The sequence below is a fragment of the Haliaeetus albicilla genome, chromosome 23 (genome assembly GCF_947461875.1).
Source record: "Haliaeetus albicilla chromosome 23, bHalAlb1.1, whole genome shotgun sequence".
NCBI lineage: Eukaryota > Metazoa > Chordata > Aves > Accipitriformes > Accipitridae > Haliaeetus > Haliaeetus albicilla.
The window spans coordinates 3,161,552-3,186,120 of NC_091505.1; the positions used below are offsets into that span (position 1 = coordinate 3,161,552).

Genomic DNA, 24,569 nt, shown 5'->3' on the forward strand with positions numbered 1-24,569 from the left:
AAGTCTAGACATTTGGAAGGTTTTAGAGATCTTCCTTATAGGATGAATATATATTCTCAGTTGTGTAACCGTTTTCTTACATTGTTCCAGCTTCTCTTCAAGCAGACGGTGTCAAGATGCGTATGACAAAAGAGCCGGACTGCAGATGTTGACTTTGCACTCGTGGCAACTCTTACAGAAAGGTTCAGTCACATTGAAAAGATTCATTTAGGCACTTCCCGGGCACACAACATTCAGTTTTCAGCGGATAAAAACACCAGGGTTCCGGTCACCACACCCCACTCACATCAAACTTTTCCCTACCTAGTCCTAGCTAGTTTGTAGATTATACTGTTCTTGTACCTTAGCAGCACATTGGGCTCCACTCTAGAACCACTCTAAGATGTTTCAGCTAATACTTACCGAGCTGTAGGAATTTTGACACTTTCAGAAACAGCCCGCCACATCCAACGGTGTAACATGCTGCAGACTGACCCACAAAGATCACGTTCCAGCCTGCGCTGGGGAGCAGACTTCAAGATGGGATCAGAGATGCTCTGTCCCAACCTGCCCCAAGGCTGGTGGGAAGGAAAGAACCACAAAGTGCTGGAGAAGCTCTTGGAAAGAATAGAAAGTTAAATTTTATCACCTAGGTGGGTTGGGTTTTTAAAATAATTCTTTAATTTCCTCTGTTTGTGGGTAGCTAGTCAATGGGTAAAGAAACATATTAGTTGGCCACAACCAGGCTGATCACAGCTTTTCTTCAGTTCTAGGTAAACATCTGGCTGAATAGCAAGAGGTGGCTTCGGCAGTGCCAAGGGCTTCCCTTCGCGGATTTGCTACCACACTCCTAGCTGTTGCCCACCTCTGTCGTACGACCTGTGATTCAGAAACTGTGTTGGCAACAGTTGGGCGATTCGGCAAGTACATTATTTTCTATGGCCATGTTCTTTTTTTGCACCTATTTCAAAGAAGAGCTCTGGCTGAATTAATTGGCTACATTGCCACTACCCGGTAAACCAAAGTTTTCTTCAGTTTCTGTGCCGCCACTCTAACAGGTCTTAAAGCAGGTTTAGTAATGAGGACTTTAGGACAAGCGTGTATTAAAACAAGTAGATATTGCCTACAAAATACATCATAGAGGAAACTTTGTTCCACTGCGAGGAACAATACACTCCAGTCACAAGGCATAACAAACTGATCTAGCAAGGAATCTTCTCTTGTCGAAAGACACAGCTCTTCTACTCGATTGGTCACACTTGCGCATCTTGCATGTTCAAGGCCGCCTACACTTAGATGACATTCGTACACCTGCGAGTTTACATCTCTTCTAACACTGCCCATTGCATTTTAAATTGTCACCAAGCTGCTTTGAACCATAAAGCCATTAGTCTGTGTTCACTTCCCATGCAGACAGCACTGGTCACGTCAAAGCACTCAACAGCAAGGACTCCTCTCATCTCCTCTTCTGCTCCCTGCAAAGTTCATAGGCTAACTATTTTCACTTCATTATCTCCTGCAGTGAGAGAGAAATAATCCTTTGAGTAACTTCTTTTTAATCTGGCTCAAGTGGTAAGATGTGTCGTGGTCGTTTATATAGAAATTCACCTGAAGGACAACATGGGGCCTCGAGGGACTTCTGGCTCCCTCCCACTTTGGAACACAACCACTCCATTTCCATGAAATACCACTCGCATCTCACTACAGTCAATAGCAGTAAACCCAAGTGGGTTTAACAGATGTCACAAACAGTTTCCAGATTGTCACAGCTTTCCAACATTTTCTAGTTGATTGTTATTACAAGATTCCTGTAAGTCACCAGCAAGCAATGCAGCCTCTTACTCTGCTCATCGCCTTCCGACTGATGACGTGAGCTGTCAGACTGTAAACTCAAAGTTGTCAAATAGCTATAATTTGCAGATTTAGTAAAAGAGCTTAACGTTCCTTTGAGCAAAGTACTTAAGAGATGTATTCAGTGGAATTTATGGTCTGTGAAAGTCTGTATGGTTTTCTGGTTGAAACAGGATCTCCCCAGGACAGCTCAAATGTCAGTAAAGCAGCTTTGGTCTAAATCAGAGACTGCCATTAGACATGAGCTTATATTCCCACTGAATGAATTTCCACAGGGACTTTCATACCCAAGCCTAAAAACACAGCTATTGTAGGATTTGCTTTTATAGACACCTATTAGAATCACTTGCACGTTCAGTCGCTAGAACTTGACTACTTTCCAGTAGACTAAATAACAGCTAGAAAGTTTGGGGCCTTAAATAAAAATAAAACAAAACCCACAAAATAATCAACAGAAAACACTTTTTGTCAGCTTCTGGAGCTGATCATACAGTGAATAGCAGTTTTCTGTATTTCCCTTTTGTTTTCACAAGTGTTATTTGCATTTGACTTGCTGTCAATTACTCCTATGCTATTTATATCAGGCAATCTTTTCAACACTGCTGTCCACCTTCAGTTGTCTCCTGTTCCTCCTTTTACTAACTGTGGTCTCTGTGTTTATATTTAGTACATATATATATATATGTACTCAGGGCTTGATGGTGTGGCATGATGGCTTTATCTGTATGAATTAGGAGTTGAGAGCATTACTCACTTGTGTATTACATACACATCTCCTACAAGAAGGTATAAAGTGTGTTAAACACACCGCTCCAGTGCATATTGTACAGAAGGCATGCGTTACAGGCTGTTGTATGGTTAAATACTTTCCAGATTGTGGCTGAGAGCCGTTGCATCATGGAGGTATCCAGCTAAGTCTGACAGAATTACAGAAACTAATGTACAAACCCAGGACACAAAATGCACAAAGGAAGTCTTGGAAATCTTTAAGCAATTTACAGCCACTTTGGGGTACAAAGTATTTTGTGACTTGAGAATCTAATACCTGATGGAAAGTCCAACCACCAATTTTGCTGGGAGCGTAGCTCCGGCAACAGCAACAGCTTTTCAAAAAAAGCCCATCCTAATGTTCTGCATGCTGCTAACCTGTACAGGAGACCTCTTGTTTAGTGACAGCTAAATCTTGCCCACGCTGAGATTCAGGAGGTAAAATTTTAGCCATGGAGTTCTATGTTTGGTGAAGGAAGGTTTCTGTGATCAGCTGGAGATTTCCAACATCAAAAATTCCAGGGGACTGATAAGAAAGCATAAGGCTAACGGGGACTGAATTCAATTGCCTCCATGTATTACGGCGATACAGCACTCAAGCACACATTTCAACAGACAGGTATGTTCTTTGCAGCAGCACTAAGCAGAAATAAAGGGTTCTGGTAAACACTAATTTTCAGTGGACACGACATTCAAAATCATTCTTTCCACACTGCGAGAATGGTGTGCACATACCACTCTGCAAAGCTATCACTGACCATTTTGGAAGCGCTGCTATATAACATGATCACACAGAGAGATGCTACTGAAAATTAGTTGCCTGCAGAACTCAAATAATACCTAAGGCACAGTGGACAAAAGACAGCAGCGAGTGGGCTGTTGTTATCAGCTTCCTCCTATTTCAGGCCACTTGCCTGCCCAAACTGGAAAAAGCAGATGCTGTGGCAGAGCTCCCCAAGCAGCATTTCATAAAGCAAACCTCTCCCCGCAAGACGGCCGCTGCATCAGAGGTCCAAAGGTCGCACGAGAGCCGTCCTTGTGCAGTGTCCCATCGCACCGAGGTCGGCCGGTAAGGTCCTTTGAAAGGCAGTGCTCCTCCACAGCACGTGTGGGAGAAAAGCCCAGCCCTAAGACAGAAGCTGCTAATGTTTCTTCGAGTTTATAGACAGGAAATATTTTAGGGAGAATCACAGCCCAGATAGAGAGCAAAGTAAGGTAATGTTTTAGGAGAAGTGACCAGCTTGCACGCAAAGCTGCAAGGAAAACTCCGACAAGCAGGCGCTGTTATGCAAGGCCAAGATTAGCATTTCAAGTTTGCAGTTAAGGGATTGAATTTAGAAAATCTTCCTTCCCTCACTAACCCAAGTTCACCTCTCCGAATTTCTTTTCCTCTTACATTTATATTTAAATACTGTAAAATGTTGATTTAAAAAAAAAGTCAGTGCATTGTACAACTTAAGGTCATTAATTTATTTTTATTCGAGAAACTTAGGAAACACTGTTTGCTCAGGCAGATTACATTTTTGGTAACATCCATTATAGTCACTCTATGGTCTATATACAGCACACACCACTAGACATGAATCGATTCCTTCCACACCCTCAAAGACAAACTTCAGGTGTTCCATGACAATTTTTCAGGTTACTCATCTTTTCAAATTCCTCCCAGTCTCCACTTTAAACAATTCTCAGATACATACGTGCACTTTATACATGCATAGAGGTCTGGATTCAACCATTACAAAGTCTAAAGTCTGCCCAAAATCTCTCTCTTGTCAATGCTACAGATATTTGTGGTGCCTGCTACACAACCGGTGGGAGAACTGGCCAAATACATTAGACATCCATCTACTTCATACATCAGCTTCCCCCTGTTAGTGCCAGTATATTACTGCTTCGCCTTTCAGTCGTTTTACTTAACGCGCCAACATTTAATACGCTGTTCCTTAGAGCTTCCTTCCAGCAGAGACTATAGGACTGTCGTAAGACTTGACCTGGTGCACCTTTTTTTGGTGAAGTCTTACGATCCCAGGTCCAAATACGCAAACCCCCATTACCAGCACAATCCTTATAGAGGCTTTGAAATAAATAAACCAATGTGAAGTTTGCACAAGGCAGAAGTAACAACTCCAGCCTAAAATACTTTCGCCTTGTGCTCTTCCCCCACCCTTGTATCCTGCCAAATACCCTAGATTACCCGAATCACAAGTAACAGCAGCAACAAGTGATGTCACTCATTACCTTTTACAAACACCATTTCCCCCAGAAAACGTTCCCTGGTTTTAACTGTAAATAAGCTCAATCTTTTATCTGTGTTCTTCAAAAGCCAGGAATTTTTTCAAATCACTGAAGAAATAAAGATTTTTACACCCTTGTGTGAAAATACATGAACAAGTATTTCCATTTTTTAGAAGCTGCAGAGCCCATTTTGTAATTCATGCATCAACTGTACTTGAAGTTCGCTCCCAATTACAGACTGACCTTCACATTCCAATTTCTCTAACCACCGTAAAATGGAAACTTTTCATCTTTTCAACCTTCACTTTTCCAAATGCCCGTTGGTGTACAGACAAGGCCAGTAAAATCTTCAGGTGACACTTGCAGAGCCCTTTACAGTGCATTCAAAGGACACAACACTGATATGTTTCAGCCTGTTTCTTCTCCATAATGGAGAGGAAAAACTTCTCTCCTTTTCCCTTTCTCCTCTCCAGGATAAGGTTGATAGCTTTACAAGATACATTTTAGGTTGGTGTGACATAAATGCTGTACTTGACAATTTTATAAAGGGCTACAAAGCACTGAAAACTGGAAATGAAATGTGGGGGAGCTGTCATGTTAGTCTTTCAACTTGGGGGATGCTACTTTAAATTCTGCCCTTAGACTCTCGTAAAAATGCCTTTTTCCTCCTCTTTTTTTTTTTTTTGAATTAATAAATTCACTGTGCAACTTAGTACAACTGACACTTCTCATCTGAGAGAGACCCTGCACTGAAACACTAAGGTGACTACGGTCATGACTACATTACAGCTGTAGGAAACTTGCACAGCAGCTCTGTGAATACATAGATTTAATTATGCACACAAACCAGATTCCACCGGCCCTACTTTCACAAGTGCTCAGCAACTCAAAAGAAAGTTAAGCATTATTTACTCTCATGGGACATGATGCAGCTTGCCAGTGTAACTAGCAATACTTCACATACAGAGGATCGTAACGGGGCTGACCAAACGACCATCTGGACGAGCGCTTTCCCGCGATGCACACCATACACCCGTTTTTTTTAAGCTGTTTTCTTAAGCATCCACAGGACAATACACAGCAATGCTTCCCCTCCCATATAGAGCAACATACAGCAATGCTCGAAGGCATTTGGCCAGTGCTTTACAGCCAACTGAGGCCCGGCCATAGAAGAGTGTTTCTTACTTCAGGTGCCCCTGGCAGGCTCTGGCAGCGTCCTCAGGGGAGGCAAGAGGGAGCTGGGGACTGGAACAACCTCATCCTGCAGACTTTCCTCTGCAGGATCCCTCTCTCAAGGCTTCTGTTGGTTTTCCAGGCTGCATAAAGCTCGTGTCTTTTCCCTGAGTTTAGTCGCAACATCTGCAGAAACTGATCAAGAGTCACATTGCAAAAAGGTAAAAAATATTTTTCAGGGACGAACCCTGTAAGGATTTTCTTAAAAAAGAAATCAGATTGATACACTAAATCAGCTATATACACTTGACTAAAGTCAAAAGTAGCTGAATTCTTGAATATCCATTCTGCAGGATGCTCAGATATCTACAATTTACCTCCCTCACCATTTCATCAATGACATCACCATTTCATTAATAAGATAACCGGACATCACAGTACTGCCCCACACAACACTTCTTAAAAAATATAATTATTTTAGAAAAATGCCCTGGCTCCTTCCAAGAAACACAACAAACTCTTCAGCATGCAGATAAGAAAGCGCCCAGTTGCCATCAAATCTCCCGTCCTGTGCGCAGGCCAAAACAGTGAATTTCCAGCAGACGTCAGGACTGAAGGTAGGGAAGACTGTTTAGATGCTCAACTAACCAAAATACACAAAATTGGAAAAAATTCACTGGGAAGCAGCAGATAATCGATAGAATACTAAATTGTCACTTCTGCAACCATTGTTTGAACACAGATTGGATGTTAAATGAGCATGGTAACCTCAAAATGATTCCTAATTTATGTGAAGATTATAAAATGCTGGATCTGTAATTACTGTTTTCCTTGATGTACACATGCAACCCAAATTAGCGCTAATAGAAGTTATATGTACACATGAAGAACCCCCCCCCCCCACATACTCCTAACAGCTCTTTCCCCTCAAAAGTAAATTACTTTTTTGTCAGTCAACATTTATGGAGTACTCCTGCACAGTATCGTTACAAGATTTAAAGATATAGCAAATGAACCTTTAGAAACAACAGCTGGAAGTTCATCCAGTCGTACCTGGAAAAAACCCCAGCCTGCTCCAGGACCTCACATTCCCTCATTCCAGGCGGACAGTGCACTTTGCAGGACCACACAGAGCTCAGCGACAACTGCTCTGAGACAGACTGACAGCAGGGCCAGTGGCTATGGTAGCTCAGATCAATATGGGGGAAATACATCAGAAGAACTATCAAAATTACATGTAAATAAAAAAAATATTCCTGCTTTCTCATTTGATAAGAAGAAACTAGTAACAGCTGCACAAAAAAGAAATCCAGACAGTAATTACACACAATGTCACATCAAGGGCTCAAGCAAATTCTTAAACCAGATCTACTTCTATTGCTCACAAGTTAAGAGTTTACATTTATAAAAATACAGTATTTTAAAGTAAGAAACAGTCAAGCTTTTAAGAAGAATTTTCATTCTCATCAGCGTGATGCATCTAACGCGAGTGCTCTTCACACGTTTTTGCAGCTCCATACACTGAAAATTCATGGGATATAACAGCTGAGTGGGAACAGAACTCGGGCGCGCTATATGAACTTACCTTTCTGATCGATCATCCAGAATTTGGTTGCCTTATGCTAACCCACCCACCCCTAATTTGTCATCAGCTTCACTGTCATTACCAAGCACTGCAAACAATTGCTTTTACTAAAGAGGCCAATTCAAAGCTTCCCTTTCTGAGTGGAAGAGCCATACTCCCATAGATGCTATTAAAATCACTGCTATTCATATTCCGTACCAGTGACTGACTGTCTCCTCTGGAAATTGCTGCAAAGCTGGAAAAGCCATTTTGACAGGACACCCATTTCTATTCACAAAGATAAATCCTTTATTTAGTAATAATTATCTATACACAGATGAACAACAGGAGTCAGGGTAAGAAGTCTTCCAGCAGAATGTTTACACAGTATGATCTTAAACTAGCTTTTTGTTGTTGTTCTTGAACACCTAACTTCTTACTGTACAATGTAAATTTTACATTTCCATTCTGAAAATAAACTTGAACATAATTTAAAATCTCAGTGTTCAGAGATGGAGGTAACTACTAACCCATATAACAGAACTGCTGACAGGAAACTGAGGGATCATCTGCAAGTGGCAAATACGAATATCCATTTGTAAAAAACAAAACAACCTCCCCACCAACCACTAATGAAGTTTTTTAACTTGGAGGTTACAACAGCCAAAATTCTGTGGGTTGTGTCTTCACATCCTGTGCCTAATAAGTTTTTACATGGGAATTAAATTCTGTAAGTTCACAGTTAATAGACGACTATACACTGCAAGCAGCCGCCCCTTTTTAACGTCCATTTGTCACAAACCCATTCTCTGTTTTTAAAGGAAATGTAAGGGGGGAAAAAAATTAAATGGCTTTTTCCACTCTAAAATTGCAGACAAAGATTTTATAATGGTGGTAGATGACTTGAATTTTGAAAAACAACCAGCTAAAAGTCCAGAATGTGAAAAGCTGCTATTTAGAAAAGCAGTCAGTGTTCCAGATTACAGAAGAGCAGAATTACCAAGATCCACAGAGACTGTGAAAGAGCTCCAAAATAAATCTGTTTTCTGTAAGAAACTAGAAGACTTTTTAAAAAGGTGCCATATATACTGTCTTAAGAGTCAGTGCACTACAGTGAGAGCCTCTCCAAAGCCATGACTCTCCCATTCAGCATTTTAAACGTCTGCTTGAAATGGCGACACTTTGGAGTCACAGTATACGAATAAAAATTTAAAATAAAACTAAAACCAACCAACCAAAGAGAGCACCAGCTTTACTTTCTAGCGGACAAGGCAGTCACCAAGTATTGCTACTGCTGCTCCGAGACGCCTGCTCACAAGCAAAATGTAACACTCAGCATTTTGTTCTTGCATCTGTTTGACAGAACTGCGCAAGGTTGTGGCAGCAGAGGATCCTGCTCATTTACAACTCTTCAGCTATGCAATGACTTCTGCTTTTATAGGAAGTTTTTTCCCATTTAACTTGGGAAAGTAATGGGGGGAGAAAAACCTTTTTGCTCTCATTAGTGCGGATACCTTTTTTCTTTTCCCTTCTTTTCTCCATTTCTTGTGCGTAGCTGCTAAATTTACAATGGTGAAGTATACTTTTGTAACCTCTGTCTAAGCAGCAGACTGACAAGCATAGACAGCATTCATTCAAATAAAGCCACAAACAAGTCAGGAATGCTTATCTAGCAACATCATGACACAGGAAGTTTTCAGTCATCTCCAGAAACTCAATGCAATTCTTTAAAACAAATATTCTACTGTATGACTGGCCTCCTTTTTCAGGCAATGCCTCTGTTAAGAGTTACCTCCCATCATTCGGTTTGCTAAAAGTTGGACAAAGCTGCAGCACATTGATTGGCATCAAAAACAATGGCAGAGATAGGTAATGGCCTTATAGCTATATCACACCCTTTACAGATTTAAACAAACGTTGATCATTTCTGATATTTACCAGCTGAAAATGGTCCTCGTTCCAAACTCATAACACCCAAGACTCTAAGAGTACTTGCAAAGTCCATCCCCAGTGATAAAATGCATCAGCTTTGTATAATCACTTGTTCATCTGAAAACTTCCCTTCACAAACACAATCAAATTTGGCATTAAAATGCCTTTTGATTTCAGACATTTAAAGGATAATACTAGCTTTTGTGCTTTCTGTAGACAATTACTAGGATGTACAATACAGAGAATTGTTCATCCAGAAAAAACTTTTCCTCCATCTTTCAGACCAGTGACATTTCTAATACTTGTGCCAAAGGAAAAAAAATCTTCAGGATTGAAATATTACTATTTACAGCCTTTGCACATTATCTGCTGCATGCAACAAATTACTTAATTCCTAAAACTAGCTGCTGTGGGGTGGGGAGGGACGACACATGGTTTGGGTTTTTTATTAGCCATGATACAGGAAAGGAGCTGCCTCGTAAAAAGACTTTTTAATAAACCTTTGCTAACTGTTTCTGGCAGTTGAGAGATAACTGCACCTTTATAGTCAACCTCACTGCTGTCAGAAACTAAAAAAAGATGACAATTGGTGAAAATAAAAGGAAGACTGTAAGCTAGAAGAATTCTGAACTGCCACTACATTAACAAGGCTTCACTTTGCTTCTGCACTCCAAGAATGAAAACAAAAGTCCTTGCATTCAATATACTTTTAAAATAATTTTAAACTGGAGATTGATGCCAGGTTGGTTTTTTTTCACCCATCACTTTAATAGAGAGAAAATGAGTAACTAGCAGAAAAGATAGCAAAGGTTTTACTGCCTTTAAGTTACTGTTCCTATATTTGGTTGCAGGGGAGAATATAACACAAAAAAATAAACACTATTGCAAGTAAGTTTCCAGAAGCACCAAATTCAGTGCTTCCCTAGTGCCCACACTGAGAAATCTTGCATCTGATTTACAAACGTAATTATATCAGTGTAATTATACTGGTATAATTCCCCAGAAACAAAAAGTTATTTTTCAACATCCAAGAGAAAGATTTTTATTTTTAAATTCAACATGAAGAATTATACCAGAATAACTAGTGATAAATAGATATGGTAAATTTCCCTGAAGAGATAAGGCCTAAAAATACCATCCTGTTGTGGTGGGTTGACCCTGGCTGGACACCAGGTGCCCCCGAAAGCTGCTCTATCACTCCCCTCCTCAGCTGGACAGGGCAGAGGAAATACAATGAAGGGCTCATGGATTGAGATAAGGACAGGGAGAGATCACTCACCAACTACCATCACAGACAAAACAGACTCGACTTGGGGAAATAAGTCTAATTTATTACCGATCAAATTGGAGTAGGATAATGAGAAATAAAACCCAATCTTAAAAACACCTTCACCCCACCCCTTCCTTCTTGCCAGGCTCAACTCCACTCCCAATTTTTCTCCTTCCTCCCTGCCAGCAGCACAGAGGGATGGGGAATGAGGGTTGTGGTCAGTTCATCACACCTTGTCTCTGCCGCTCCTTCCTCCTCACACTCTTCCCCTGCTCCAGCGTGGGGTCCCTCCCACGGGAGACAGTCCTCCATGAACTTCTCCAACGTGGGTCCTTCCCACGGGCTGCAGTTCTTCACAAACTGCTCCAGCGTCGGTCCCTTCCCCAGGCTGCAGTCCTTCAGGCACAGACGGCTCCAGCGCAGGGTCACGAGTCCTGCCAGCAAACCTGCTCCAGCGTGGGCTCCTCTCTCCACGGATCCACAGGTCCTGCCAGGAACCTGCTCCAGCATGGGCTTCCCATGGGGTCACAGCCTCCTTCAGGCATCCACGGGCTGCAGGGGAATCTCCACTCCAGTGCCTAGAGCGCCTCCTCCCCTCCTTCTGCACTGACCTGGGGGTCTGCAGAGTTGTTTCTCTCACATCTTCTCACTCCTCTCTCCAGCTGAAGTTGCTGGTGTGTAGCAACTCTTCCCCCTTTCTTAAATCTGTTCTCCCAGAGGGGCTACCACCATCGCTGATGGGCTCAGCCTTGGCCGGCGCTGGGTCCGTCTCGGAGCCGGCTGGCATTGGCTCTGTCGGGCATGGGGGAAGCTTCTGGCAGCTTCTCACAGAAGCCACCCCTGTAGCCCCCCCACTACCAAAACCTTGCCACGCAAACCCGATACACCTGCAGTGTCCCACAAATTGTAAAGACCGAGGTTTCTTGACACTGAAGAAGTTCTGACTATTGAAATGAGGAGATTATTATAGCAACACTTTCAACATTATCCAGGTCATTTTCTCATACATTAATGACATAATAGAAATTTATGGAAGTCTTTATTGAATCTTAATTGCTCCCTAAGACCACGACTGAAATAGAAAAAGTGTCTGCATTCTGCTTTCACTACTACAGCAGATGTTCAGGATACAGAATCCTGAACTTGGATTTTTTTCATTTAAGGGAAACTTCCGAGTCTTCATATTTACATACAACATTTTGTATGTTTTCTGTAAAGTCACACAATATTTTGTCAATTCCAGATTTTTGCCAGCCCTTAAAAATACTGTTAGCTTTCTTTTAGAGTAATACCAAGACATTTCCTGATAGTCCAGTATGAAAGGTGTTTTTGAAGGGCGAGAAGGATAATTCCAATATTTAGTTTGCTGCTAGAAGCCTCTAATATGTTGTTGAGGCTTTTCTTATTCTTTAGAAGGAAGAACATTTTAAACCAGAATACCACTGAAGAATTTAAATTGCATCTTCCTCACTAGCAAATGAGTTCAAATTAGCCCAATTACAATTAAAACATGACATATTTATCAACCATTAATGATGAGAAATAACGTAAATCAATGACAAATCTGTTTACAATTTAATAATCCACCTCAAGCGACTACCAGAATTTACCAATGCCTAAAAATTGCCATAAATTACACTCTTAGTTGAGATGTTTAAAGTTTTTGAAAAAGCTCAGCTCTTGCAGATGCCACTGAATATTAGAGTTTTCTAATGATGTAAAAATAGAACTCCTTTGGTTGAAATCACGTCCCTCTGAGAAACTGTAAAACCCCAAAACTGCAAAACCCAGTAAGTTTTTGAATGCTGACTTAAAAACAAGAGCTGCACTTCATTGTCATCTTGTGCATTTTTAACCTGTTCAGAAGATTAATCCAGGATCATACTTAGCATGAACAGTTTCCACAGCCTTTCACACTATTGATAATTTCTTCTTCTAGTTTCTTCCTTTCGTCCTCTTTGGACATCCGATTATTTCTTTCTTCCCAATTTGGATTGTTATGATTATTTAGTACTTTGCTGCTCTGTGTATGCCACATTTCATAATAGAGATTGTTAGGACTTGCAAGGAGGTCTGCATGTCTACCACGTTCCACAACTTTACCCTGTAAAAGAAGGAGAGTAGAGTCAGTAATCAGTATTACCAGATCTTTAGGCATATAAATGCTGCCAACATATGGGCCACAGTTTTGCAGTATAGATGATGGCAATTAGTAACGAGAAAGAGCTTGGGACAGCAATGAAAGACTGAACATGTGGTGCACTGAATTGTTTTCAGCTTGCAGTGTAACACACAAGAGCTGTGTTCTTCTCAAACCTGCCTAAGTGGGAACACAGATGCCTTTTGTCCATCTGGACAAAATTTAAAACCCACCAATATGGAAAGTTTTACTATCTAACCTGGAAGAGCTACTTAAAGTAAACGTAGACCTCTACATGAGGAGCAAGGTGTTAAACTACTTGTGCAAAAGTCACATGAATGTACTAAAATAAACATGTATTTGTCTTCGCTTGGTAACAAACACACTTACACTAAGAAGCTAGAAGAAAAGAGCATACAGAGAGGGATTTGTACTAGATAAGCAAAACACATTTAAAAATCAAATCCTAAAAACAATTAGTGTAAATTGTGCTTTCAGATGGGTGCTCAGCAACTTGTGTCATTGCAATTGCTGTCATGAAAATCGAGTGAGCAGTTCAGTTCATCTGTGCTATTCTCAAGAGCAAAGATGATTTATTGACTATCATTATGGAAACGGGAAGGACGAGTTGGAGAGGAGAACTCAAATCCTACAGACAGTGAAACAGCACTACTCTTCAAAAAACCAGACTCATCTTTTTACTTTGAGATACACATTTACATTCACTGACTTCAAATTAAAATAATGTATTCATTCTCCAGCTATTCTTTCTTTTGGGAAAAGACAGAATTATACGGACAACTACATGGATTTTATATTAGTTCTAAATTCTGATCTACAATTAAATCTACCTCCTTGTGACAGCTGCTGATGAACATGCTGGGAAAAAAATTGGGTCTTGGCACTTCTATTACTAGTCATGCTGGTGGAATCTGAAGAAATATACACTTGACCAACATAACTGCAGAATTTATTAAAAAACTTCAAGCGGTTAATTTAGAGAGTTCATTGTAGTAGAGACTAGGCTTTTGAATTATGGCCTTTTTTAATAACTCTTGAACAACCATCAAAAATGTAACTTCTCTGTTCAGCTTCACAGCATTAAGATCAATATCATTAATACAATGTTTACTCACTCAAGAATTATTCTGATTTTACCTAGGCAAAGGTGCTGAAATTGTGATGCTGTATTTCCATTGCTAAGCAAAACCAGTCACAATCATCTTGTCTCATCTCCACTACTGAGCCTTATTTATCTGGTTGCCAACATAGTGCTCATGAATCAAGCTGGGATGACAAGAGGCAACTTTCTGCTGAGCAAACGTCAATGATGCCTCATGAAGCAGTCGGGCACTAAAAGTGATGCACCACGCTGCCTTACTCATTCACGATCTTTATTACACTAACATCATTCATGAAAGTGAGCACCCTAGCTGTTTTACAGTTTTAGGTTGTGCTTTTATTTTTAATTTAACAGTTACACTACAACACAAAACACACTCTTAGTAAGCTGTGAAAACTTGCATCAAAAACAAAAAGTCGCAGATTGCCTTATAACATGTTAAAAAACATTTGCAAGATATTTTAACATGCAGTTACATAAAGGATACACCTTAGGAAATGATTTTTCAGCAAAAGCTGAAAAAACAAGCAGACCAAAACCAAACAAAAACTCCACAGAGTGATTTATTCCACTACTTCATTTTGAGATTGATATGAAGCTGAGATTTGTATAGCAAAGATAGTCATGAATGTCACCATTTCATAAGATTTTGTTCTAACTCCCCATGAAATCACATAACGTACTGCAGGAATAATTTATTTTCTTTTAGATATGCGTATTTTAGTCACTAAAAACACCTATGATCACAAGCATATTAATAGCAACTGAAAAAAACCATGTTAAATTTATCTCTGCATTCATCATCAGCATATTAGAGCACTGTATTTTCAGCATTATCAGTTAAAAGAGTAGCTATGAAGTTATAAGGACACTTGTTTATTTTAAATCTATGGCCAGATATGGGTAATAGAAAAAAAAAATGGACTCAGGACAGACCGAATATGAGGTAACAGCTGAATAGCGATATTAGTAAATCAAAAGTTGAAACTTTACTCCCCCCCTCCCCCCCCGAAGCTTACAGAAAGGGAATAATCACACTTTTCTACAGGTACAATGGAGAATGGTGTTCAGATTTATAACATAATTAGATTGAACAATCCTACAATAGTTTTATCTGCATGGAAACAGAACAAGCTGTCCTCTCTCTTTCCATTGACAGAAAAAAAACAATGGATGTATGTGAAAAATAGACACTCACTGAATAATGAGAACGAAGCATAAATTGGGGGAACACATTAGGAAACCTAATCTAAATTAGATTAAAAACATGCAACAGTAAGCCAGTCCCAGAGCATCAAGTGAAATTTGTCACAATCCCTATAAAGAACATGTAATTAAATTAACTATGCAAATGAAGTAAAAATACAACATACGAGACAGTCACACATGCAAATTTCTGCAACTGATAAACTGTTAGTTGCAAAGAGAAATATATAAAAAGCAAAGCTTGGGCTAGAATTTTCTAACACGGTTCATTTCCAAAGAAAGAACTTTCAGTAGCTTGGTGGGAGTACAATATTTCAAAAGGACACATAGACTCTCTAAAGCAAACGCTAACATTATGCGAAAATTACACATCACAGGGTGATCACCTCACCTGATCCAGCACAATGATTTCATCTGCATCAACTACTGTTGACAACCTGTGGGCAATGAAAACCGATGTTCGGTGTTTCACCATGTCCCTCATGGCACTGAGAATATTCTGCAAGATTAAAAGAGAGACAAACTCTTACACACTCCTAGGTGGTATGAAGAGAAATAAAATGCTATCTGGAAATATGCAAATTACTGTAAATAAGTTTTGAGAAACATCTCCAGTACTGCTATAGCTTCACAGTAAGAATCAGCTATGAGTATCTACAGAAGAAACAGAATCCCAAGCACAAAATATCCGTGGCTCTGATAAAGTCCTCAAACTGCAGAAAAAGCTTGTATCCATAGAAAAATGCAGATACCCAAGGGACAAAGGAAGGGAAGTGTTACTTGATTTCAGGAAAGAATTCCCTATGCAGCCATGCAACAAAAGCAACATAAAACAGCAGTAAAGGCATGTGAAAATAGTAACTAATAATAATACTTTCCAATCAATGAAAGTTAAAGAAAAAATCCCTCTCAATATCATGCCAATGTGGAACATAAAGTTAAAGCAATCCCGGGAATTATCTATCTATCCATCCACTGCTTCCTTTGTGAGCAATCTCCCACCTTCCCAAACGGCATTCAGATGCAAGCAGCACTAACTGGGAATTTGTGCCCTCACTACAATAGGTGAAGTGTCCACTTTATTTTCCTGAAAAACGCTTCCCTTTGTCAGAAAGCATTTCTATTACCAGACATACTTTTGTGGAAAGGACTCATTTTCATTTGCTGTCTTTCAAGTGCAGTTCTGCTGTGAAACTTTCAGCTTTGCTTATGATTCTTGCAATAAATACAGCAAAACAAAAGGGAGAAATAATCCAAGTAGTGTTCTGTAGAATTGTGTATGTTATGAACATTTCTGGCCCAATGAGGAAGCTGTACTATATTTGAATGCTGTACTATATAGATGTACAGTTTGTGCTCGGATTTTTTTGTATCTGGAAAATGAAAGTAATTTAGTGATTACAGGTCAATAAATTTGCTCAATAATCTGCGTAAGTGAATACAAACATAGCTCTAGCTCTAGTTTTTGATGACATTAGTTTGTGAAATTACTGCCGGTGCTGAGAGTTTTGTGTTTAAGCAAAGATGTAGTTACAAAGCCTGATGCAGTTACTGTGGTAGTGTCATGACATCTATGTCACAATGCTCTTATGTTTCACAGCCCTTCCTGTGAAATGAATACAAATTAATACCAGCACTGCAGGTTACACCTACCTGATTTGCATCTCGGAAAGATGCTGCACAACAAACGAGGTTTTCTGTCCTGCGTTATGTGACAATTATTTATAAGACATTTTTAATGAATGGTAAATATCATCTAAACACCTTTTAAAGTGGACTGGAAAGCTTCACACTTCATGGCCACATGAAGTATTTGCAACAGTTTCAAGAGATGAACTTTTAATGGTGAATGGGACCTCAATAGTGTAAAACAGAAAATATACCCAGAGACAGAGCTGGTATTCTTATTCTTCACTATGTCTCAAGGTAGACAGACTAAGCATCTCTGCTCTGGCCTTTAGGAATAGGGTTTAGACATAGGATCTCTTAATAATAATACTAGGAAAACATATGATAGGAAACTGGCAAAAAGAACAGAATTCTTTGAGAGGAAAAGAACAAGGAAAAAGCATCAGAATCAGACATCATTACACCATTTTTATTTATTTTTTTAATCCCAATTTACCTCTTCTGTAATTGAATCTAAAGATGATGTGGCTTCATCATAGAGAAAAACAAGTGGCTCCTTTAACATTGCTCTAGCAATTGCAACTCTTTGCTTTTCTCCTCCTGAATGCGGGGGGAAGGCGGGGGGGGGGAAAATAGATAAGTTACAATCATGATATTCTAAATTCAACAGCAGATATAACTGTTTTGGTTTTGTTGTTTTTTTTTTTTTTTTTTTTTTAAATATACATCACAGTTGCTACTGATAAAGGTCTGAACAAATTACGTAAGATATCACAGAAGTTCCTGCTCCCTGGTAAATCCAAAGTGATTCAAGATTGCTTATCCTTTTAGAAAAGGACAGAGAACTACTTTGTATATGCTACAATGCAAGAGCCTCACACAGGTAACTAATTACTATGTACAGTAACTCACTCTATACATCAGGGAGTATGAGCTCATTTACCTGGTCTAAGCTATGCCCCATACAGTAACTTTGCATACACACCCCCTGTTTTTCTCTTGTAAATAAACAATGCTCTGTCCATGCCTGCTGTATTTGATTTCAGGCATCTTGCACGCACATTTTTTTCTTTCAGGTCTCTCCCTGAAATTCATCTAACTTTCCACTCCATAATGGACCAGGTTTAAAGAGTCCATACTTAACAGCTTTAACCAGCAGATTTCACTACAGAACACAATTAATATGGTACTGAAAACCACCTTTATTATGCAACCTACTGCCTGTTGGTTTCTGATGTAACCAAGTTTCAGACTAGTTTCCTTCTTTCACAATTCTTACAGCCAACATCTACTCAAGAGTAACTTAGGACAACTTCTACAGACAGGAAAACATGCACATTTGAGAACTTAAAACCTGCTAAACACCTGGTATGCAGTGCAAACATTTCACATTTGTGCACCTGTCCTCCTTTGTTTTATTCAAGACTTCAAAACATTCCATTTCATACCATCATATTCTTGTTAATGTTCCATCCTATCAGGTGAGAACATGCTTTAATAAACCATTTAAAAGGCTGCTAGTAATGTGTCCTGGTTTCAGCTGGGATAGAGTTAATTTTCTTTCTAGTAGCTGGTATAATGTTATGTTTTGAATATAGTATGAGAATAATTTTGATGACACACTGATGTTTTCCGTTGTTGCTAAGTAGTGTTTAGACTAAGTCAAGGATTTTTCAGCTTCTCATGCTCAGCCAGCAAGAAGGCTGGAGGGGCACAAGAAGCTGGGAGGGGACACAGGCAGGACAGCTGACCCAAACTGGCCAAAGGGGTATTCCATACCATGTGTTTTTCTTAGACTAGAAGTGTAAGAAGCCTCACCCAACTTAAAAAAATATTAAACAGATTCAGAAATGAACCTAATATATAACTTTTTAACAATTTAGGGAGCCATTCTACTATTCAGAAAACTACAGAGATTCAAAGTAACAGATGCTGTGCTTTTACAGAGCTACTGAAGAACTCAAAGATATGCATTTGACATCTCCAATCCATTAAACAACCAAACTATTTCTGGCCATTACAACTCTCATTGTCAATGAAAATATTGATCTAACAAAAGCACATGGGATACAGTGGACACGTTAGCTCCACACTCCAACCTAAACCCACAAACCGGCACCTGCAAGCAAAAGCCCACAGAATCAAATTCCCTGTGAGCTGAGCACACAACTGCATTTAGGATCAATTCAATGCACAATTTAAGGAAGCCCAAGATGAGCAGACATTTCTGACAGCATTAGCCTAAGACTCCTGTACCTTGACTGTAAACATTAATGAGCTTGTTTATTACTATTGTTTTCCAATACTCATCTAATTTGTTGAAAACAAGAAACTGAAGCTGCTACTTCAATGGCAGGTGCCCACTCTGAGCAGTTTTTCTATCAACTCAGAAATCTAGTCTTTCTCCTGGGAAGTATTTTACATACTCTTTTTTTTCCTTTAAATACAAACAAACAGGAAAAGGTCACGCTTCCCTTCACTTTCTAAACACTTGTTAAAGCACTGTTAGATGGGTGCTCATGACCATCATAGCGGCAGCACAAAATGAAGGAGGGAGTAAAAGCATAACCCATTTTCAGAAAGGCTCTGTTAAAGGAGTCTCGAGGTCAGAAGGAAACTCCAACACACCCACAAACACTTCTCCAGATTTAGAATGGGACATAGAATCATAGAATCATTTAGGTTGGAAAAGACCTTTAAGATCATCAAGTCCAACTGTAAACCTAACATTCAAGTCCACCACTAAAGCATGTCCCTACGTGTCACATCACATCTTTTAAATACCTCCAGGGATGGTGACTCAGCCATCTCCCTGGGCAGCCTGTTCCAATGCCTGACAACTCTTTTGGTGAACAAATTTTTCCTAAAATCCAATCTAAACCCCAACATAAGGCTAAGGCTTTGAGCAACCCGATCTAGTGAAAGATGCCCTGCTCATGGCAGGGGGGGTTGGTCTACATGATCTTTAGAAGGTCCCTTCTAACCCAAACCATTTTATGCTTCTAGAAACGCCAAGACATTTCAAATCTATTGTTAGTCAAATCCTCTTTCTAGAAATTACTAGTTTGGGGAGACAGGCAGCACAAGAGAAATCTTTCATCATTATCACAGTTCTCTACAGTTCTGCCAGTACCTGTTTTGTATCTTCTACTCACTCACCCAGATTTGTGCTTCACATATTTTATTTCCCTCCTAACCTTCTCTGTATTCCCCTTTTGCAAATGTGCATGCTTTCTCCTGCACATACATTCTGGATACAGAATGTAACCTCTGATCCTCTGTTTCAAAGAGACCAGGACTCCTGAATTGAGCAGCCGCACAGTAAGAAATACCACACGTAGCTTGCTGTCTTTGCAACAGGCAGCATCTCTGCTAGAACATGCTGCATTCCTGTGATCCTGCCTCTGGACCCCCACCAGCCCCCCATCCCTCAAAGGTCCCTACATCTCAGTACCGTTCTCGAGGAAACTCAGTACCTTGAAGTTTCCAAACTCACTGAGATAAGTTTCTCTCTCCTATAGGGCCATGCCTCATTCCCAAGGGAGTAGAGCAGTCTGCCCTCGACCACTCCACCCTACATGCGAACAAAAACAGCTGACCTGTTCTTTGGTCTACCAATAAATGGTGTCTTGTATATGGAGTCAGAGTGGAAGAAAATTAAGCTCTGCCACACGTTTTTAGAGTTTGCCAAACAGTAACGCCTTGTATTCAGCAGAAGTTGTTTAGCAAGACACGTCCTACATGTTACCACAGTGATATGGCCTCTCCTCAGGCAGAGCCGTAGTTATGCGTGTACTGCACTTTCTCCACTACTAGCCCCTGCACGCAATTCAGCATAACTCTGCCTACCTTGTCAAAATCCTCCAAATATTTAAATGACCTCACACTTACCTAAACACCTTTAAGACTATATTAGAAAAAGATACCAAACCAATACAAAAAACTGTGCCCCATCACTGCTTGTATTGGCTAGCAATTTTAAGCAAAACTATAGCGTGTTTTGCTTTTTCAGAACAAGACAACACGAAATGGTTTTAAACTTTGCAAATGCATCTTCTTCTCGTAGCATCCACCAAGGAGAGGAACCAAACCCATCAGTGAATTAAATGGGGAAACCTCATGAAATGAGTATCCCACTTTATCTTGAATCAAATACCTATTAAAAAACCTGTAAGAGCTATAAAGAAGATAAAGACTTATTTGAAATATAATAAAATAACCTAATAATAATATATCCTTCAACCAAACCAGTAATTTCATTTTTGTTTCATTCAATGCACATTTAGTAAGCATTACATTTATGTGATTATTAGCTTTGTCTCAACGCAACTTCAACCTAAGAGATTTGAGGTGGAAAGTATTCCAGTGGAATCTAGCTACTACCTAAAAAGTTATACTTAAACTCTGTATTTTTAAAATCCCATGTCCCCTCAATAAAAAAAAAAAACAAACCACAGAAAAAGGACATGGGAAATTATTTGGATATTTCCCAGTTTCCATGTGATCCCTCATTTTACATTATAACTCTGCCATAGGAAGAATGTTTGCTTTCAAGCATCATCTTCCCTACGAACAACTGTATGTAATCTTAATATTACAGGCAGCTGTAGAGAAGGAGTAAAGTGAATTTCTTGCAAGCGTGACCCTGAAAGGCTAGCATGACTAGCAAAGCCTGGCTAATGCCCTGATACGATCTTTCTAGTCTAGAACAGTTATGCTATTTTATAAAGTGCATACCCAAATACAGAGGGACTTTGAGAACCTAAACTCATGCTTTTTTTGTTTCAGCACCGAGGTTGTGTAATATAAATCCACAGCTTGCAGATATGCAGACACCATTTTCACGTTGTTTCTCACACAATTCATGGGTAAGAAACACATAAGACATGAAGGCCCTTTCATTACGAGCAGGGTCCAAAATGACTATGCTGCAACAATATATCCCATTGCCTTACTTACTATCAACAGCAAAAACAAAACACCACCTAACTTTCAGCTGTTACAAGTTCAGATTTAAGAACTCAAATTTGGAATGCCTACGAATATATATAAGCATATCACATCACACATACAAAGCACACATACATAAAGTTCCCAATTCTATTCACACACATTCCACTACCAAAATAGATTATGAGAAAGACCACTTTTACTTAGATGCATCTACATGCTTACGCATGAACTCATTTAATGCTATGCCCTGAAAATACATTCCTTTAAATATCCTGTAGACTACAGTTGAAGTACAGCTCTTCATATTAATATTTAGCCTTACAATTATGTTATAACGTAAATAAGCTAAAAGTAAGTCAGACTGAGGAATAGACTATGCATTGAACTTTGAAGGTAGCAAAAGGGATATGAAGAACTTGTGCGCTTAAGAACCTACCCGAGAGCTTGAGTCCTCGTTCACCAACCTGAGTGTTGTAACCATTTGGCATTCGAAGAATGGCATCGTGGATTCCTGCCAATTTTGCTACTGCATACACCTCTTCTGGTGTTGCACCGATATTGCCGTAGACCAGATTGTAATAGATAGTGTTATGGAAGAGAACAGCATCCTACATGGATGGAAAGAATATTTTAAACAAGAAACCATGAAAATAGTTTAAAAACTGTCCCCAATCCATGAAAGAAATCAATACAGACTAGCTTATATTTTTCTACAAAGCCTGAAGGTAAAAGTATTTGGGGAAACTTCTTTTCCCAAAAACGGGATTAATACATTTTGTGTCCTAAATACATATATGTCATGCATACTTTTACCATTTTGCTAAGTCATTATGGGTGGTAATCAACTATAAAGCTAAATCACTTAAAGCTGGAAGCAGTTTCTCAAGAAGAAGCTTTAAAACATTTCAGAAATTGGATCTATATGATGATGCACCTAAGAACATAATATTTCTGGCAGGGGGCTAGGGGGGAAACAAGCATGGTGACTTTCAAAGGAACTAGACAATACCACTGCACTAGGATTGGCCTTCATTGAACCAGTGTCAGAATACTGAGAATTACTATTACAATGGACTATTTGGGGAGAATGAAAGATGGTATACCTGAGGTACAACTCCTATTGCCTTTCTCAGACTTTCCAAACTGACATCTTGTATGTTCTGTCCAGCAACATAAATATTTCCTTTCTGAGGTTCATAGAAACGAAATAATAATCTCACAATTGTGCTTTTCCTGAAATTGAAAAGAATTGAAGCTAATACTACATTCTTGGTTTGCCATTTACAATCTCCAAACAGAACTGATGTCACCAACAGAAATAATAAAAAGCAAAACACAAGAACAAACGCATTTAAGAAACAAATTTCTGCATCATTGATTGGCGTATTTAGTCCATTTACCCACCCTGACCCACTACCTCCTACAATGGCCACTTTCTTTCCTGCAGGGACTTCAAAAGACACTCCAGCAAGGACTTTCTGCCCCTCGAGGTATTCAAAATGCACATTATCAAAGGCGATGGCAGCAGTCTGTGGTGTGATCTGCAGGGGTGGAGCCAGCTCTTTGTCCTATTAAAAGAAGAGTGCCACTTTATATGCTGCCCAGAAAGTATCTCAAGCAGTTCAGTAAGCTGAGCAGTCCATATCCTAGCTCAGAAAAAGGCAAATAGACACTCTGGCTTGGATATGTTGAAAATAATTATAATCCGCCACACAAGTGAAATTGGTTTTTTCTTCCTTTTGCCCAAAGGAGGTAAAAACTTCTGCTGTAAACACTCTGCTTCACAACTGCTTTTGCAGTAATAAATTCTGCATCATTAATTACAAATAAAAATGCAAGCACAAGGCATGAATACTTAAAATAAAAAAAAAAATCTCAATATAAACACAGCTTCCATGAAGCAACTTTTGCTGTCACTTAAAGGTTCTGCAAGAAAAAAGCTGCTGCTATTGCACTAACTGCACTTAAAGAGGAAGCAGAACGGCATCTTTACACAACACCTCTTTCTTGAATAGAAATTAAACCTGGAAGGTAACAAACAGGGTGAAACGATGGCATTGCCAGAAAACAGCCCTATTAAATACCCAGATACTTTAGGAAAATAAGCTACTACTTACTTTAATTTTGGTATCTACACTGAGAAGTGTAAACAAGGTATTCATATCTATAAGTGCTTGTCTTGTCTCTCTGTATACTGTTCCCAGGAAGTTTAGGGGAAGAGAAAGCTGGAACAGCAATCCATTCACCATTACTAGATCTCCAACAGAAAGGCTGCCTTAAGACAAAATGGATGTGAGAGAATAAGGAGACTTGAAGGGTTGTCTTGTTAGGAAGCACCAAAAGATTTAAAAAAATAATCAAGTCTAGTTTCTTTTATCCCATTTTTAAACCCAGATGTTTAAATAGTAAACAAAACGCATTCCCAGAAGATCTGATTTTTATATAGGAAGGTGCCTGAAACAAATGGCAATGTTTGTGTGAATTTCACTTTTTTTTAAAGTTATAATAGCACCTGGAAAATAAGACAAGCAGCATATCAGGAAATTCATGGAAAACATCAGATTGTAAAGTTGTAAATTCTACAGAGAGAAATATAAAGGGGCCTAAATAAGTTAGAAGGGGAGGAACTAATATATGAAAGCAAGAATAAGGAAAGACAATCTTAAGTACATTTACAGACAAATCCAAATGATAGAATTTGTCATGATCAAGAGAGAGGACTTTCATACTATATACAACAGAA

The 24,569-nt window shown here is 39.3% G+C and overlaps 1 protein-coding gene across 1 annotated transcript in view; it reads right to left on the minus strand.

Annotated features, from left to right (window-relative positions):
* Positions 1 to 10,815: 10,815 nt before the first annotated feature.
* The window catches only part of ABCB7 (ATP binding cassette subfamily B member 7), a 41,448-nt gene continuing 27,694 nt past the window's right edge, over positions 10,816 to 24,569 (minus strand). The window contains exons 10-16 of the mRNA XM_069810919.1: positions 23,944 to 24,101; positions 23,231 to 23,394; positions 22,930 to 23,059; positions 22,263 to 22,434; positions 17,370 to 17,473; positions 15,636 to 15,743; positions 10,816 to 12,879 (exon numbers count right to left, since the gene is read on the minus strand). Of these exons, the coding sequence (XP_069667020.1) occupies positions 12,661 to 12,879; positions 15,636 to 15,743; positions 17,370 to 17,473; positions 22,263 to 22,434; positions 22,930 to 23,059; positions 23,231 to 23,394; positions 23,944 to 24,101 (1,055 nt within the window). The 3' untranslated portion in view covers positions 10,816 to 12,660. The remainder of the gene's footprint in view (positions 12,880 to 15,635; positions 15,744 to 17,369; positions 17,474 to 22,262; positions 22,435 to 22,929; positions 23,060 to 23,230; positions 23,395 to 23,943; positions 24,102 to 24,569) is intronic.